This window comes from Callorhinus ursinus, unplaced genomic scaffold (assembly GCF_003265705.2).
Source record: "Callorhinus ursinus isolate GAN/ISIS: 27379988/994484 unplaced genomic scaffold, GSC_fseal_2.0 scaffold9, whole genome shotgun sequence".
Taxonomy (NCBI): domain Eukaryota; kingdom Metazoa; phylum Chordata; class Mammalia; order Carnivora; family Otariidae; genus Callorhinus; species Callorhinus ursinus.
In genome coordinates, this window is record NW_027397071.1 from 23,166,908 (window position 1) to 23,184,515 (window position 17,608).

Genomic DNA, 17,608 nt, shown 5'->3' on the forward strand with positions numbered 1-17,608 from the left:
TGGGAAGCCTGTTTCTCCCTCTCCCACTCCCCCTGCTTGTGTTCCCTCTCTCGCTGTGTCTCTCTCTGTCAAATAAATAAATAAAATCTTAAAAAAAAAAAAAAAGCCCAAAGGAATCCAATCTACTGCCAGACTTCTACAGAATATAATTTAGAATCAGCTATTCATCAACTACTTCACCCCTTTCCCAATTCATTTCACCAACTCCAGCTGCATACGTAAACCAAATACATTTATTCAAATGTAATTATATAGCACTTACTCTTCTTTCATCAACTGATTTTGCGGCGAGAATCATTCCTTCCAAACATTTTGAAATGATAGGAATAACTTTGCGTTCTGAGTCTGCAAATCCTCTGTAACACTCACTGAGTTTAATAGTCCTTCGTTCATCCATTTCTTGTAGTTGCTAATAATCAGAAATTTTTTTAAAAAGGGAATACTGAATTTTCTTTTCATGCTGAAGCAAAACCTGCCTCCAAATTAAGGATTCTACAGAAATAGTTACACTGTTGTTAGTACCTTTTCAGTGCTACAGACTTACAATACTTAAAACTTGAGACTTGTCATACAACAAGAGAAAAAAAAATCCAACCTTTTAGCCCATCTTAAAACCAAGTGACACTGGTTTTCAAGTATTCTAAAGGCACCCCCTAACAGGCTACCAGCTCCCTACCCCTTACCACCTCCACCTTTCATTCTTCAGTCAGAGCAGTTGTCTACGTGTCCAGGAAAAGCTGCACTTGAAAAGAGAATTCTGATGCCTTCCCCCCCACCCCTTTAAAGCAACTGGTCTATAGCATATATAAATCTAAAGACTTCTAAGCCCTTAAGTTAGTTCAGACGACTTTGGTAAGATCTGGCTGGACTAAGGATCCACAGCTGACTGAATACCAACAGGTACTCAGACCTACCAGTCAGTCTACAGCTCAGAGTGACTGTTAAAGGATTGGGGACACAAGATGAAAAACAGGAAGCTATATGGTGAAAATGGTACATATAATGGAATTCCCACAATTCAAAAATTCACTAACATATGCCACTAAGAATTATACTGTGACAAGTGAAGCCAGTAACTTAATGGCATTTTTGACACTTAATATTTGCCAATACTACTAAGCCTTTCTTCCTCCTAGGAAGTAGCTACACTGTTCAAATCCCCAAACTCCCATAGCCTTCATACCAGTTTTTCCTCTCTAATTACTTCCCGAAGCCTGTGGGTTTGACACCCACATTTTCACAAAGGAACTGCTCCCAGCATTACAAAATGGCAAGACTGCTCCATAGCAAGGTCCAAACAAAAGGATCAAGCCCCCCCAAACACAGAAAGTGGTTGATCTCCCAAGTTAAGATCTCCCCAGAACATGAAGGCTTAGCTGGAGAGCCTAGAAAAGCACCCAGAGTGAGGACTGGCAGGCTAGATACTCTGGATTAAATGACTGGAATACGATACCCACTCTAGGCCACCACCTCAAACTATGCTCCCTTTGTACTGCTAATTTGCTTAAAAAGAAAAAGAAAAAGAAAATGTATTTGGGCTCACAACTCTTTCCATATAAGCTCTGCTCTCCCAGAAACTACTTAGAACACCATTTCACCTAAAATGTTTTCTCTAATTTCTTGTCTTTCTAGAATAAGCAGTAAATAACTTAACCATCATGTAAATTCTGGGTTTTTATCTCAGGCTGTTTGGCAACTGTTTATCATCAAGTGATAATGGATGGGATTTGTAAGGAAACTTATGGCCTGAATTACATTTATGATCTGGCAGCTAGGAAGACAAGCAGGTAAAAACCGGGCTAATAAATACATTTCATAAGATTTATTTCTGCTACGTGGAGTAATGCCAATGATTCTGGTATAGTGTCAAAAAGCTACATCCCAATTCTTGTCAAGCAGATTACAATGTACAATTCCAGTGAATTCCCCATGTCCTAATGCTCAGTGACATGGTATTAAACTTTATCTAGAAAATGTCATTGTTTTAGTGAACTGTTTATTACACTAATAATAAATCTATAGGAAAATTTGTGATTTCAAAGTTAGGAAAAATTTACTTTTCAAATCTATAATCATAAAGGAAGTTCGTATCACTAATTCTGATGACTAGTAAATCTAGAAACATGCTGGTTGATTCCTGAAATTCAAGTTTTACATTTAAAGAATAGTTCTTCCAACTCTAAAACTACATTAATTTCATATACCTAAACTTTACCTTGTAAATCTGAGGAATCACTACGTAGAAATGTTTGTGTTGTTCTCCATTAAAGTTCTGTAACTGTGCCGCATATTCATTTTTATTTTCATCAGCCATATGTGTACGCAGATTCAACTGCTGTTTGGCCTAGAGACAAATTGGTCCAAATCATTACCAACAAAAATAACAACGAAAAAATTATAGCTAATTCGCTTCTCTAAAAGTCACACTAAAACCAGACTTTTTCTATTAGTATCATTTAAAATTTGAGGAGATGCTTGCAGATCTTCTGGTCAGAGCACTCTCCTTTGCAACATTCTCTTTCTCTTACTACAACAGTCCTCCCCCTTGCAACAATCTGTTCAAATAAAGTTTCTGCTTACCAAATCCAGACTTTTTAAAATTAAATAAATGACATTATGGCTTGACTTGAAATAGGATGCTCTTAATCAGAAGGGAAAATCAGTACAGAAATATTTTAGATAGTTAAAGTTAGTAGTGAAACATTCCTTTAAACATAATCCACTTATATCCAACTAGAACCAGAGTGAAACCAAATAATGATAAAAATGTTAATATTGGATAAAGTAATACTCAACAATAATTTCCAGCTCTATACAAAACCAGAAGTACTTTAAAAAATGTTTATTTAGAATACAGTTCCGTTCATCTCAAGGTCTTATAGAAATGCTTTTTGACTGAGTCAGGTTAGCATCATCTACACTGATAAGAATGTTAGAATACAAACTTAATGTAAAATCATTAATTCTAGATTTAATGAAAGAGAATCTAAATAAATTTCTCAATTGTTCTAAAGTAATAAGAAAAAAACAAAATAAGAACTGACCTCAATTTTTCAGTGTTCCAAGGAATAAATCATGTTATACGACAGTGCTTTGGAAATTGTAAAGTACATCGTGAATAAACTTCAATATTTTAATTCCCCTTTCTGCAAATGTAGTCTCTAACCTTCTAACAGGAGGTCCACAAGTCAGTTATTCTGAACTCAGAAACAAACTGACCTATGGAATTACATGGTAGCCAAGATACCAAATAAGCCCACAAAAATGCATTTAATCCACAGTGTACTTGAAGATTACAATACTTAAGTGCTACGGAAACTAAACACCACAGCCCAAAATATTTCTACAGAAAAATACATTTGAAGTTCCAACCTGGGACCTTAAGTACACATTCATTTATTTCTTCCCCCTTTCTCCCTGCTCCCACAAACTATGATGGAATATAGTATTCTAAATTATTCCCTACCCACAATGGTTCTGTCAGGAGAAACCGCTCCTGTTCTAAAGTCACTGGCTGTGATTCCCAAAGCCTAGGGCAAAGGTTCCATAGGGTATGTAGAAGTATAAGGCTAGAAAGCTAATACAACTGAATTCTCCTCTGGCGTACTGTGGGCTTCATACTAACTGCCTTCTCTCTCTCTTTTTTAACATTGCATTAAAAAATCTTTTAAATGTTTAATTGTGGTAAAACACACAATACACTAACATAAAACTGACCATCTTAATCATTTCTAAGTGTACAGTTCAGGAGTGGTATGGTATATGTATGCTGTGCAACTGCCTTCCTTTTCTTAAGGAAGATCAGTAACTGGCTTGCTCCCTCTTCACCTTTTTTTTTTTTTTAACTTTTTATCAGTAGTTGCTCAGTTGAAACTATGTTCCCTTCCCTCCCTGGTCACTTACAACAGAATTCCTCTACTCTATAGTTCCTCAAGAAAGCAAATCCTCAAAGTTTTCCAAATTTTCTAAGTAAGGAGACTACAAATAAATGAGCATAAAAAACTGTAAACGTTAAAATTCTTAAGTTAGGTTAAACACATTATATCTGGATTTCAAAATGTCTAATTAGTCTCTAAAGATATCTTTACGGACAAAATGAAAAAATAAGTTAAATGAAGAGTCCAGTTAAAGAGTTCCTTAACTTGTCTAGTACATAAATTATATATTCAATCAATGTTTGGTCAAAGGAGTTGGAACCAGTGTCAACCAGCAAGGATGTCTCCCATGTATAAAACAGTGCCGTTTCCAACTGTTGTGGTCCACATTTTTATCAAATAATGATAACACATTATTTGTGTTATCACATGTGACACACATTATGTGTCCAAAATCTAAACAGCAGAGTTAAGTCTAGTAACTGATAGAGATGTACATATGCATTTAAAATACCAACAGTACAAGTTCTGAGACACATGTTCTCATACCATATGTGAAAAAACATTGGGTTAACCATAAACTCAATGGGAGTCCATCCAAACAATGTAATTGCCCAAAAAGTCGATATACATTTAGGCCATAATTAACATAAATTTGGTGTTCAAAACAAGGGAGGTAATCAAACTCAGGACCGATAAGACCATAGCTAGATTATTACATCCCATTGGAAGTAACATAATTTATGTGGGATATTGACAAATTAATAGGTATCCAAAGGAAAATACTTATAATGAAAGGTAACTTGAAGCTATTTCCTACATAGAACAAAGAAACACAATGGTTTATCTAAGGGTAGAGAATCTGCTACAAATACCTGAAAAGCTATAATGAGGAAAATACAGATTTGATACTTTTCTGGTACCTCAAAGAAATTAAAACTAAACAGCGGGATGAGTGAGATCAATGTAAGGAAATGTTAGAGTTGGGGGGAGAAAAAAGAACAAACTGCCTTAAGACTGTTTATTTCCAACGAGATGGAACTTACTATCATTAGAGGTTTAAAGTCATTAAAAATCAGGTAGAAAAACATAAAAGCCTCACAAGTTATACTAGAAGGCCTTTAAGGTATTTGCAAAATCTCGATTTTATATAATTTTATAGCTTTTAAGCGGTAAAGAAAATGGAATGCAGAAAATAAATTACTCCTCCCCTCCTTTTTACTTTTTTCTTGTTCTAATCGCATAGAGAATTATAAAATCCTAAACTGAAAATATACAAATGGTGGGCCTTTGTATATACAAAAATGTGGAGTAGGGTTCAATTGTATTTCAAAATCCCAACATGTCAACTCTATCACTATGTCAAATGTTCTAAGATAAAGAGCATACAGCAGCGGAGAAGGAAAAGCAAAGCAGCAGCAGTTACAGGACTGATCCGACAAATAGTTATGTTACAGAACACCTGACCCAGATCAGTTAGTGACAAGAGAGTTCAGCTTCCCAAAATGAATGAATGAGTGAAACAAACACATAAACAACTAACATCACATACCTCTGACACTCTGATCTTGTTTTGCCTTGTGTCAAGTTGGGGAAGCACACTACCCAACTCCCACTTGCACACCCCATCAACTTACCTTAGACTTTCTATTCTGTTTTGGAATCAGATAGAAACTCATTCTCAATAGCAATCATGTCTTTCCTACGCATTCTGAATGCAGTTAAGACATTACAATAAAGTAACACATATTAACTACTTTCTCAGACTAACTTGTGATTTAAAGTACACAAATATTTGTATATTTTAGATTTAGACATAGTTTTTCTCTTGGGGAAACTACCAATACAAATATTTTAACTACCCTCCATATGCAAGTAATGATGTTTTGATATCAAAGTTAGTTTGGATTGTTTCTTACCTTTTCAACATCCGCCTTGGTTGCATTAGTATCATTATCCAATCTTTCATAACTCTGTTGTGCCTTTTCTGCCTCTCTACATTCTCTTTCAAATTTCTTTTTACTCTGTTTAAAAAATTAAAATATCACACTGAGAAATAAAATTAATTTCTCATTAAAAAATAAATTTAAAATGCTGCCACTATATATTGTATAGAATTACACACTAAAAATAAAATTTCTCTAAATTAGAAAAGAAATGTTAGTATTACAATCAATCCATGTGACTTAAATATCAGACACTACAGACTGTCTAGGAAAAAAAACATTGGCATGACTGAGTTAATATTTATAATATACCTCATCGTTTGCCAATAAGAAAAAAAAAATCACATTTTTTGGTAATTTTTTATTATAAGCTCACCTTCAGCAGGACTTTTTTGGTTTGTTTGCTGTTTTGTGTTTGGTTTTGTAGGTTTGTTTGGCTGGTTGGTTTTGGTGTTTGCTTGTTTTCATTTTTTTGTGGTGGAATGTGGAAATGTCCCTCCAAAGTGACTTCATATTGTTTCTTCCAGGAGTCTCAGGAATACCGTTAGCCCAGAACCAGGCCTTTAAAATTTTTACTTAATTCAAATTACTATGACTTTGTAAAAGCTATTCACAAGAGAGCCATGTGATATGTACCATATTTCCTTCCCGGCATACTTTTTTTTTAATTCCTGGACTTAATTTCTTTTTTTACCTTTGCTTAGTTTTCAACGTATTTTTTTCTAATTCCACCCTAGTGTACACAGTTCTTTAAAAATCTCTCCTCAGTTAATTCAAACATATTCAGAATTCTATCCATTTTATTTTCTTAATGAAATCTCTTCCAAAGGCTTTGACCTATTGAAATTTGGACTGCTTATAGAAACTAGACCTATTGCATAGCTGCTTCCTTAAAAATTCCCTTCACCATCATCGCAGAGATTCCTTTCACCTCCCCTTTGATTTGAAATTCGTATTTCCCAGTTCCACACCTTCCCCTTTCTTGGTTCATTTCCTTATTTTGCTAGAACACATTTAGCAATAGCTTCCTAAAAGATTTGCGGGAGATAACTTTTCACATCTCCATGGCTGAAAATACCTTTACCATCACTTTTAATTGATAAAAATTGGCTGGGTATGATGCTGTCTGAAACGGTCTTTCTTCAGAAATGTAAAAGTACTAACTAATCCACTATCTTCTGGCTTCCTGATCCCATTCTGATTCCTGATCCTTTGCATAAAACATGTTTGTTTTGTTTTCCTCTCTGGAGGCTGGTAAGGATCTTCTTTCTCTCTCTCCTAACTGTTCTGAAATTTCATGGAGGTATGTCTTGCTGTGAGTCCACTGTGCGGAGCACCTAGAAAATCCTTTCCATCTGGAAACTCATGTCTTTCTGTTCTGGGAAAATTTTCTTAAATTATTTTTGTCTGTCCATTTTCAATGTTTTCTCTTTTTTAGAATGCTTATTATTTTGAAAATGAACCTACAGGATGAACCCTCTACTTTTCTTGTATTTTCAACTTCTATCTACTTTTAGAGATTTCTTTAATTTTATTTTTTCTAAGTGAGTTTTTAATTTCTGCTATTCTAAAGTTCTTTGTATGTTCCTTTGACAGCATCTTATTCCTATTTCACAGATGTAGTATCTTCTCTATTCCCTTTCAATATTAATAGTGTTTCATATGTTTTGCTTGTTTTTGCTATTTTCTATTTCCTTTCACATTCACTGTTTCTTCAAAGCTGCTACCCTCCCCACCCCCATATTAGTTTTGGTCTTTAGTATTTACATTAGTTGTTTTCTCTAAATGTATGAGGATCCTTGCCTATCTGTTCTTATTTTAAAAGCCAACTGAAAGTTCCACACGTGGGGCTTGAGGATTATTGTCTCTTCCTCTAGGGTAATATGGCCAGGTAGTTTCCTTGGAGAAACCCTACTATTGTTACCTGTAAGTCTTTTCTCTCAAGCTAGTTAGATTCCCCAGAGGAGACGCCTCAATTTCTTACCTGGAAAAACATATCCCCTGCTACCTGTATTCTCAGAATCGCTCAGAAGAAAGCAGAGGATGTCAACATTTTCTATGTACCTAACCCCCTTATTAGAACAAGTTAGATGTCAATTTATCTTGGGGATTACAAAATTATAAATGGGACAAATTTGGGTTCCAAACCTCTTAACTACCAGGTCAAGGTTTAAATTTTTCACAAGATACCTCTCCTCCTTTGACCTTCAGATAGAGACAAGTTTCTTTGCTGCCTTCCTTGACCAGTGGGCAGAGTTCGTATAGTCCATCTTTTACTAGAGGGTTAGTCCTTTGAAGGTTCAAAACTTTATACAGGGGTATCAGTTCCAACTCTCTACAACATATAGAGCTAAAACATCATCTCTGTCCCTGTATATTAAAACTTAAGCCCTTAGCAAGGTCCAATAAACCACCACACTCCAATACCTCTGCCTTCATTCTTCAAATGCCACTGTATCATATACCTATTGCTCTGGCTTCTAGTTTACCCTTAATTTCCAGCAGTTACAGATCTCCCTTTCTCTCAGCTCTAAGAACTTAAAAAATACAATAAAAAACAGTTTAGCTATTATATCTAAGTATTTGTAGCCAAGAGGTTTCTGAGTTAGCTCAAACTGTCATATAGCTAGAACCAGACATACCTCCCCCACCTCTTCTTAGAAGAGCCCATCTCCCAGTGTAAAGGCTGAAAATAGCTGATACTTGCTTTACCAGCCTCCCCACAGCGGGAGCATGGTCAAGTAATCTAATCCTGTCAAAGGCACCCATTAGGAAGTCTGCTGGGGATTTTCTGAAAGTTTTCCCTCCCTGATAAAAAGGAACAGTTAGAAGAGAGACGCCCTCTTTTTCCTGCTTCCGCATGCAGCTGAATGAGGATGTGGTGCTTGGCAGCTTAAGTTGACTGTTGACCATAAGGGGACAAGCCTGGGGAAAAAGCCAACATGGTCAAGACATAAAAAGTGGACAGAGAAAGGAGAAGCAGCTTTAGTGACATCACTGAGCTACTGACCAACTCTGAAACTGCTCCATTTCTGAGCTCTGTTCTTATAAATCTGCATGCTCTGTTACCTGAGCCGCCTGATAGACCTAGCATCTTTGATACTTTAATCTTGGTAATCTCTCACTATTCCTTCAAAATCTTTGTAGGCTACTCTCTTCTGCCCTCATCTTAAATGCCAGTGTGGCCTATTTTCATTATCCTGGGGTTAATAACTGTCTTTTTAAACTATTTTTCTCAATTTTCAATACTCTGTCACTAATTCAGCCTGCCTCTCCCACTTCTTTAAATCTCCTCTCAATTATTTCAAAAATGTTAGGAATTTTGCAATTTCATTTTCTTGATTAAACAGGAAGATAGAAAACTAAGAAATGGGATCCTGCACATATTTCTACACATTCCACAAAAATTTTATTTGTCTGTCTCCCTCACTAGACTGCAGGCTCCACAAAAACAAGGACTATGTCACTATTCACTTTTTTTTTTCCACTGTTCACTTCTATACCAGGACTCAGTACATGTCAAGGATGCTTTCAATAAACATGAGTTAAGCTGAACTCATCTTTAAAGGTATTGTTAAAGACTTAAAGAAATCACTCCCACATTTTTTTTCAATGCTTCTTTCTTACGACCCCTCTAACTTTTGCTTAGTAACTGCCAACTGTTCTAAAGGCAAGTCAGCACATATTAACAGGAATAATTTGTGCCAACACAAGTTTTTAAAGGGACCAGTGACTCAGAAGTGTAGGAGTCTATTATTATGTGTATATGAAAACACACATATATACACACTCATTAGGTGACAGATACTAAGAATGCTAGTTAAGGTAAATTAAAATTTAATAAATGTAAACACTCCTAAAAGTCCTGTTAAAACCAGTTAGAATGAAAATGAAAACGAAAATGAAAGGGACTATTAATATAAGAATTCTCAATCAGCACTAGTGCCTAGAATCTTGTATCAGTGACATTTATATAGCAAGACTTTACTCTTAGAATGTGATTTGAAGCTCTGATGTGATTTTAAAAAAAAGAAAAAAAGGCCAAAAACACGTATATACATGAGGTTTTTTCTAATCTTAAACTTTAAAGTCCGTTTCCCAAACTAAATTAATTTAACAAACTAAATTGACATGGAAAAAAATCCTTTCGAATACAGTGTCCATAATAAAAATATGCAAGTAAAAGAGTAAAGAATAAGCTGCTTACTAACCTGAGAGTTCAAAAAGAATATATTTTTTTAAGATTTTATTTATGTATTAGAGAGAACGAGCCTGTGAGAGTAGGGAAGGGCAGAGGGGGAGGGAGAGGGAGAAAGAATCTGAAGCAAACTCTGCACTCAGTGGGGAGCCCAACGCACCTGAGCTGAAACCAAGAGTAAGACACTCAACCAACTGAGCCACCCAGGTGCCCCCAAAAGGAATATTAATCTTATACTACAGAACATGTGGTAGAGAATTTTAAGGAAAGCAGACAATGTTCTATGTAGACATCTTGTTTTCCAAATGACTGTATGCCAGTACATTTAAGAGAAAGCACATTAGCAAGCACCCTTGAAGTCTGGGATTTTTTTAAAGATTTTTTTATTTGAGAGAGGGAGAGCCGGAGAGGAGCAGAGGGAGAGGGAGAGAAATTCTGAAGCAGGCTCCCCGCTCAGCTCGATTCTAGGACCCTGAGGATCACAACTTGAGCTGAAATTAAGAGTCAGCCACTCAACCAACTGAGTCACCCAGGCGCCCCTACCCTTGGAAAGTTTTTATAGTAAATAATTATTATACTTTTATAATTTTACCTATAAATACTATCAAGTATTTTCTTTCCTACAATTTGAACGGTCTATGACCAGGAGCCCAGTACTAGGAATATTTACATTATTACAGAATCACTGAACTGGAAGAAACATTTCATATAATCTAGTCCACTGTCTTCATTTTTCATATGCTAAAGATGAAATCAAGAGAAATCACAAAAGGCAGAACTAGAATCTAGGTCCCCTCAGTTTCTGTCAAATGGTCTTCTGAGATACATCACTTTTTTTTTTAAAGATTTTATTTATTTATTTGACAGAGAGAGAGACAGCGAAAGAGGGAACACAAGCAGGGGGAGCGGGAGAGGGAGAAGCAGGCTTTCTGCTGAGCAGGGAGCCCGATGTGGGGCTCAATCCCAGGACCCTGGGATCATGACCCGAGCCAAACGCAGACGCCTAACCAAATGAGCCACCCAGGCACTATTAATACTCTCATTACCCCTACCTTCTATCAATATTTTATAGTAACTATTACAAAAATAAAAAAGTATACTCCTAAGCTTTTAGAGTTATCTGAAGATTACGGAGTTGGTACAAGTATAAAGCCATATAGGAAAAAAAAAAAGAAAAATGACAAAATGATCTCATATTCTTTACGCCAATGTTAAATATTTATAAATACATCGAGAAATATTAAACTCAAAAGATGTGAAGTATAGGAGAATTTGAAGCTAAACTAGTCTACAAAACTTTACAAGCATGAAAACACTGTAACTCACATTATCCATCTGTTTCCAGCACATGTCAAGGTACTGTTGAGCTTTCCGTCCCTCTTGAAGATGCTGAAGATCATAACCACAAAACAAATAAAACAAACAAAAAATTAGATTTAAATACTAAAAGTCTAAAAATCCCAAAAAACCTTTATTTTTCACTTTATTTTTTCAACGTACTAATTATATAACTTTATCAACACTTAGGAAGAGACTATTAGTAAAGCAAAACTCTCTAAAATGCATTTAATAAGTATTATCTGAATACTTTAAGTATATCCTTTAAGACAGATATAATCTCTAGAAAAATGTATGATTTGTCTTGAATAGGGGTTGACAAATGTCTTCTATAAAGGGTCAGATATAAATATCTTAAGTTTTGCAAGCCATGTGGTCTCGGTTACAAATACTCAACTTTGCTGATATAATACAAAAGCAGCCACAGGAAATACATAAGTAAATAAGTGTGGGTCTGTTTCAATAAAACTTTAATTACAGTCACTGAGACGTGAATTTCAAACAATTTTCACATGCCATGAAACAGTCTTTTGATTTTCTTTTCAACTATCCAAAATATACAAACCATTCTTAGCTCATGGGAACTAAGAAAAACAGGCAGTAAGCTAGATTTGGCCCATGGGCTGTAGGTTACCAAAATCTTGGTCTTAAATCCAAAAGGATCACAAATTAGCAAGAGTATCTTAAGATAATTTTAGCTAAAAGAAATTAAAATAGGGCGGCGGTACGAGGCGCACGCTGTGGTCCCGGTCGCGAGGTAGGAGAAGAATGTGGCGCGCGGGGGGGAAATGGCTGCCGAAAACAAGTCGGAAGAACGTTTCCTAAAGTGTATTCTGCGGAACTAGCACCTACTGTGTTCTCAACACCGTGCCACCTCTAGAAGATGATCATGGGAACAGCAATAGCAGTCATGTAAAAATCTTTTTACCGAAAAAGCTGCTTGAATGTCTGCCGAAATGTTCAAGTTTACCCAAAGAGAGGCACCGGTGGAACACTAATGAGAGATCATGATGCAGCCCTCCTTTTGGATTTCTTTTTAATAACGTGTGACCCTTCACCTTTGATCCCCTGACCTGCATTACCTTGGTAACCATTTCATTTTTTAATTTAATTTCATTTTTTAATTTTGGTGTACAAGCTGTAACATTTCATCTCTCAAAGTGTAACACGCTGATTTCCTCAAATAGAGATACCCCTTTGAGCGATAAATTTGCAAAATGCTGTCATTTTCTGTATTAAAATTCATTTCAGTTTTTAAAATAAAAAAAGAAATTAAAATAGAAAATCAGTTTATACTGAACATTACTTTAAAAAGCAAAGTAATTATGTGAAAATATTTCATATACTATATAGCTGGATGAAAACAATAATTACCATTTTTCTTTCAGTTTTCAGATCATGAGCATATCTCATTAATTCACCATAAACTCTGTGCGCCATTTCTTCTGCTACTACTTCTCGCTGTCCTGCATAGTCATTTAACTCGTTAAGGATGTTAAAAAAGGCTATACACGAGGTAAACCTGACAAAAACATATTAAAAAATGGTGAAATTTATGTATTTTTTCTTTACAAATATTTTCTGTGAGGTATGGATGAGCCTGACATTTGACACATTTTAACATATTCAACCTAACTCTCCACTGGTAGCTCCAAATTAACTTTGTATGAAAAGAATACCATATTTAACTCAAGTTGTGTATGTTTGGATATCTTCGAGTAGTCTTAATTTATAAATAAAGGGGTATATGGGGTCAAAAAATAGTAATACTACCTGCAGGCTCTTTTGGCATACTGGAATCTCTTAAGTAGCCAATTGACTGGCCTGAGCTGGGGAATGAGCTTGGATTCCTAGGACTGGCAGCTGAACCTGTTGCAGAGATGATGTGCTTGCTCTCGAGGACAGAACCTGTCAATCATACCACTCAAATGCATTTCGATGGCTGATCTATAGAACAATTTTGCTATCAGCTCTGGATACAGCTACTTATATGCCTGCCCACATCCTGAATGGAAGTGCCATTATGGTTGGCACCAAAGAGGAGTAAAAAGGGGCAATAAGGGTAAAAAAATGCATGTGGAGGGAAGGAGAGAAACAAAGAGAATTGCTGTATTAACATGTATAGATCTACTCTAAATACACTGCCCGAACACTCTTTCAGTAGAAAGCAAGTAACTCAGTACTCCATTAACACTAAACCTAAGAATCCTAACAACTAACAATTATATACAAAGTTGTTCTAAGGCTAGTCTCTTTGTTTCTGTATTTTAGAGCCATCCACATATGCCTGCTTAAGACTACCAAAAAGCTCATAAGCAATTCCTAAACTTTTATTCAGAGCTCCAAGGTTACTCTGAAAACCTCATTCCGTTTCGATATCCCTTTAAACTAACCAGCCAAACTGTTTTAATACCTGTAAGAGTAGAAGCAAGAATATAACAAGCTAACAATTACAAAATAAAGGGGAAAATACCCTTTTCTTTTGAAAACTAAATCACTCAAGTCCCAGTCCACATTTTACTTGGAAACCCATACTTCCAACTATTTCAGAAAACTGAGCCCACTAAAACATTCATTCTTATTAGAATAGTTTCTTATTCAAAAACCTGTGATTTTTTTAAATTAAAACTTAAAAAAACATTATAAAGAGCTAACAGCATATTTATTTTACTAAATAACAAAAATACAAGTTTTTTTTAAATTTCAATATGCAATAATAAACAGGTATATAATTTACCTTGGTTCTTCATCTTTGGAGGAACGTTTGGGACAGTACTTCTTGACCAGATTTCTATAGGAAGAAAACAAGTTTTTTAATGTATAAAAAATACTACTGTTGAAACATATTCTAAAAGTTGCCAATTTCATGATATCAAGAATTTAATGACATAAAACAGGACAGCAACATAATCCTCTACTACCATTAACATATGATCCTTACATTTTGTTCTTGAAATACTGATAACCTGTTAAAAAGAAGTGTTATTTTTGTGTGTGTATGAGTGTAATCATAATAATTTGGATGATTATGCTATCAAATGAAAGAGGTAAGAAGAAACAAAGTACATAGAACAAATTTCAGTATATGAAACTGAGTGACAGCAAAAAGACATGTATTTCAAAGAAATATCATCACTATTTTGTTTTCCAAATCAGGAATTTTAATATGAACTAAGTAAGGTAACATGTAAACAAGATACTGACTCACTAACAGGATAAAAGAACAGTATCCTCCATAACTCTGCTTTTATATGACCCTTAACATTCTCTTTAGACAAATTAATTATATTTATACTTGTAACTTTCTTTGCCTGCATCTGTGTTCAGTCTACACAGTCTCAGCCTAAAATGCTACCTCATCTCACCTTTGCAAACTCAGAACGAGACTAGAACATGGACTCTGAAGTCAGACTGGACTACCTGGGTTTGAATCCTAACTGTTTTGTGTGACATCTATGTGTCCTTGGGTAATTTACTTGCCTAATTTCCTAACAATGGCAATAACAGTACCTACACCCTACAGGGTAATGAAAATTAAAGCGGACAATATTTGTAAAGCATTTACCAGTGCTTTGTACAGTTCTCAAAATATGGTCAATGGACAAGTAAAGGTCCACAGACTCTCTGTTGCCAATCCACAAAAAGCTAAGTACAGAACTTGAGAGTAATTTTGTCTGTTGAATCTAATAAAAAAATTGGTGCCTATATTTTGTCTCCTTTTATGTCATTTTCCTAGCATTAAAATTTTACTGTATTTTACAAAAGCATTAATACACAATGGATTGGAAATTTAAAAAGAAACTAGTCCATCAACAGAAATAATGAGATACACTGTTTTAACGTGTAGGCATTTATAAAATAAATGGCCCTATGGTCTTTCAAATAAATATTTCAAAAGAATCACTGTCTTAATTCTCAAATCATCAATTCATTCCATTTAATTCAGCTTATTCATTCTATAATTACCTACTATATGCTAGGCACTGGGCAAGCTACTGGGAACATTAGAGATGAGAGACTACCCATGCTCAAGAGATTTATACTCTACTGAAAGGAGATAAGCATATACCAATAATTACAATATACAGCATAATAAATGCTATGATAAAAGTATACAAAGGGTGCTATGACAGACAACAGAAGGAGGTCTTAACACCCTGAACAACAGGGGAAAAGAACAGGCAAGACACTGAGAAGGGTTAATATTTACCGAATTAATCAAAATAAACTCATAGTCGGGGCACGTGGGTGGTTCAGTTGGTAAAGCATCCAACTCTTGATTTTGGCTCAGGTCATGATCTCAGGGTCATGAGATTGAGCCCCGAGTCAGGCTCTGTGCTCAACACAGAGTCGGCTTGAGATTCTTGCTCTCCCTCTCCTTCTGCCCCTCCCCCTGCTTGCTCTCTCTAAAATAAATAAATAAATAAATAAAATAAAATCTCTTTAAAAAAAACTCACAGTCATCATTGGTTGTAAAGTAAGGTACAGAATGAAAGCCTTAGGCCTTGCATATATATACCTGTTTACTGAAAGTTTTACTAGAAAGGAGGGGAAGATGGAGAAGAAAGATCCTGAGCCTCTCTCTTCCCACAACACTCAAGGCTCTAACTATATACAGTGCAACTCTGGGAATGACCTCAAGACTAGCAGAACACCTATTCTACAACTAAAGATATACAGAAAAAGCCACGTCAAAAAGGATATTAGGGGCAGATACACAGTCAGGAACCAAAACCCCATCATGGCAATGCACAAGTGGTAGAGATATCACAGGTGTAGAAGTCCCCCCTGAGGAGCAAATGGATGAAGCCCCACATAAAATACCCTCCCACTCTGGGGATCTGCACAGGAAAACAAGACCCTATAACATCTGGCTTTGGAAATCAGCAGGACTTAACTATGGGAGAGCGAGAAGTCTATAGGAAACCAAGACTCTTCAAAGAGTCTGTATCACTGGGAGATACAGCACAGAGGCAGAAGTTTAAAAAGCGCCTGGGCCACCCGTAAAGGATTTCATTTACTGACTAATTTTAGGATGTGTGCACAGGGGCAAGGATTCATAGGAACTTTCTCCAGGAATGGAAGTGCTGGCAGGTACCATTTTTCTCACACTCCTTCAGCCTACTTGGTCTTAAGAAGGCAGGCACCAGTTTTGAAACTCTCCATCTACTTTGGTAGCTGTGCTCACCCAGCCCTGTGTTCCCTTGCAGACCTACCACATTCAACCTAACTGCTCTGGCAGGTAGCCCTCCAAAGCAGTTCCCACTCACCACACCTGGCAGGCAGCCTCAGTTAGAACCAGCATCCCCCAAAACAACTACCACCCCACCACACCCAGTGGGCAACCCTAGCCAGAAGAGTACCTCTCCAAAGCAACTCCTGTCCTGGGAAGGGTTTGGAGCCCAGCCACTCAGCCTTCCACCCCTCAGCATGCCTGCAACAGTCACAGCTGGGCCTGGCAGCCAGCTATAGCAGGAGCTAACCCCGCCTACCAGGACACTCACAGCAGGCCAGCTAGGCCAACCAGGCCTCTCAGCCAGCAGTGTTGTAGTCCAGTCACAACAGGAGGCTGCACAAAACCCACACAGGGAATATTCCTGGAGTGCATGGTTCTGGTGAGCAGGGGGAAGTGGCACTACTGTGTCCCACAGAACACTTTCTACTTAAGACCACTGCTTTCAAGACCAGGAGCCATAGCTGACATACCTCACATATGGAAACAAACACAGAGAAACAGACAAAAACAAGGAAATAGAGGAATATGATCCAAATGAAAGAACACAAAATCTCAGAAAAAGGACTAAATGGAACAGAAATAGGCAATCTACTGGATAAAGAATTCAAAATAATGGTCATAAAGAAGCTTACCAGACTTGAGAAGAGTAGATGAACTCAGAATCTGAATAGTTAGAAAATATAAAAAAAGAACCAGAGTTGAAAAATACAAAAAAATGAAATGAAAAACACACTAGAGGAAGCAGAAGAATAAATCAGCAATCTAGAAGACAGAATAGTGGAAATCAAGCTGAAAAGCAAAAAGAATGTTTAAAAGAATAGAATGGGGAAGGGACGCCTGGGTGGCTCAGTTGGTTAAGCGACTGCCTTTGGCTCAGGTCATGATCCTGGAGTCCCGGGATCGAGTCCCACATCGGGCTCCCTGCTGAGCAGGGAGTCTGCTTCTCCCTCTGACCCTCTTCCCTCTCGTGCTCTCTATCTCTCATTCTCTCTCTCTCAAATAAATAAATAAAATC

General features: G+C 36.4%; 1 protein-coding gene and 1 pseudogene across 3 annotated transcripts in view; one reads left to right on the forward strand and one right to left on the reverse strand.

The window, feature by feature from the left end:
• The window catches only part of FNBP1L (formin binding protein 1 like), a 99,145-nt gene that overhangs the window by 20,514 nt on the left and 61,023 nt on the right, over positions 1-17,608 (reverse strand). For all 3 annotated transcript variants that reach the window (XM_073896285.1, XM_073896286.1, XM_025872219.2), the window contains exons 3-8: positions 14,095-14,148; positions 12,732-12,879; positions 11,346-11,408; positions 5,795-5,899; positions 2,216-2,344; positions 263-409 (exon numbers count right to left, since the gene is read on the reverse strand). In XM_073896285.1, the coding sequence (XP_073752386.1) occupies positions 263-409; positions 2,216-2,344; positions 5,795-5,899; positions 11,346-11,408; positions 12,732-12,879; positions 14,095-14,148 (646 nt within the window). The remainder of the gene's footprint in view (positions 1-262; positions 410-2,215; positions 2,345-5,794; positions 5,900-11,345; positions 11,409-12,731; positions 12,880-14,094; positions 14,149-17,608) is intronic.
• Positions 12,126-12,576, forward strand: LOC112824396 (calmodulin-binding transcription activator 1 pseudogene; annotated as a pseudogene).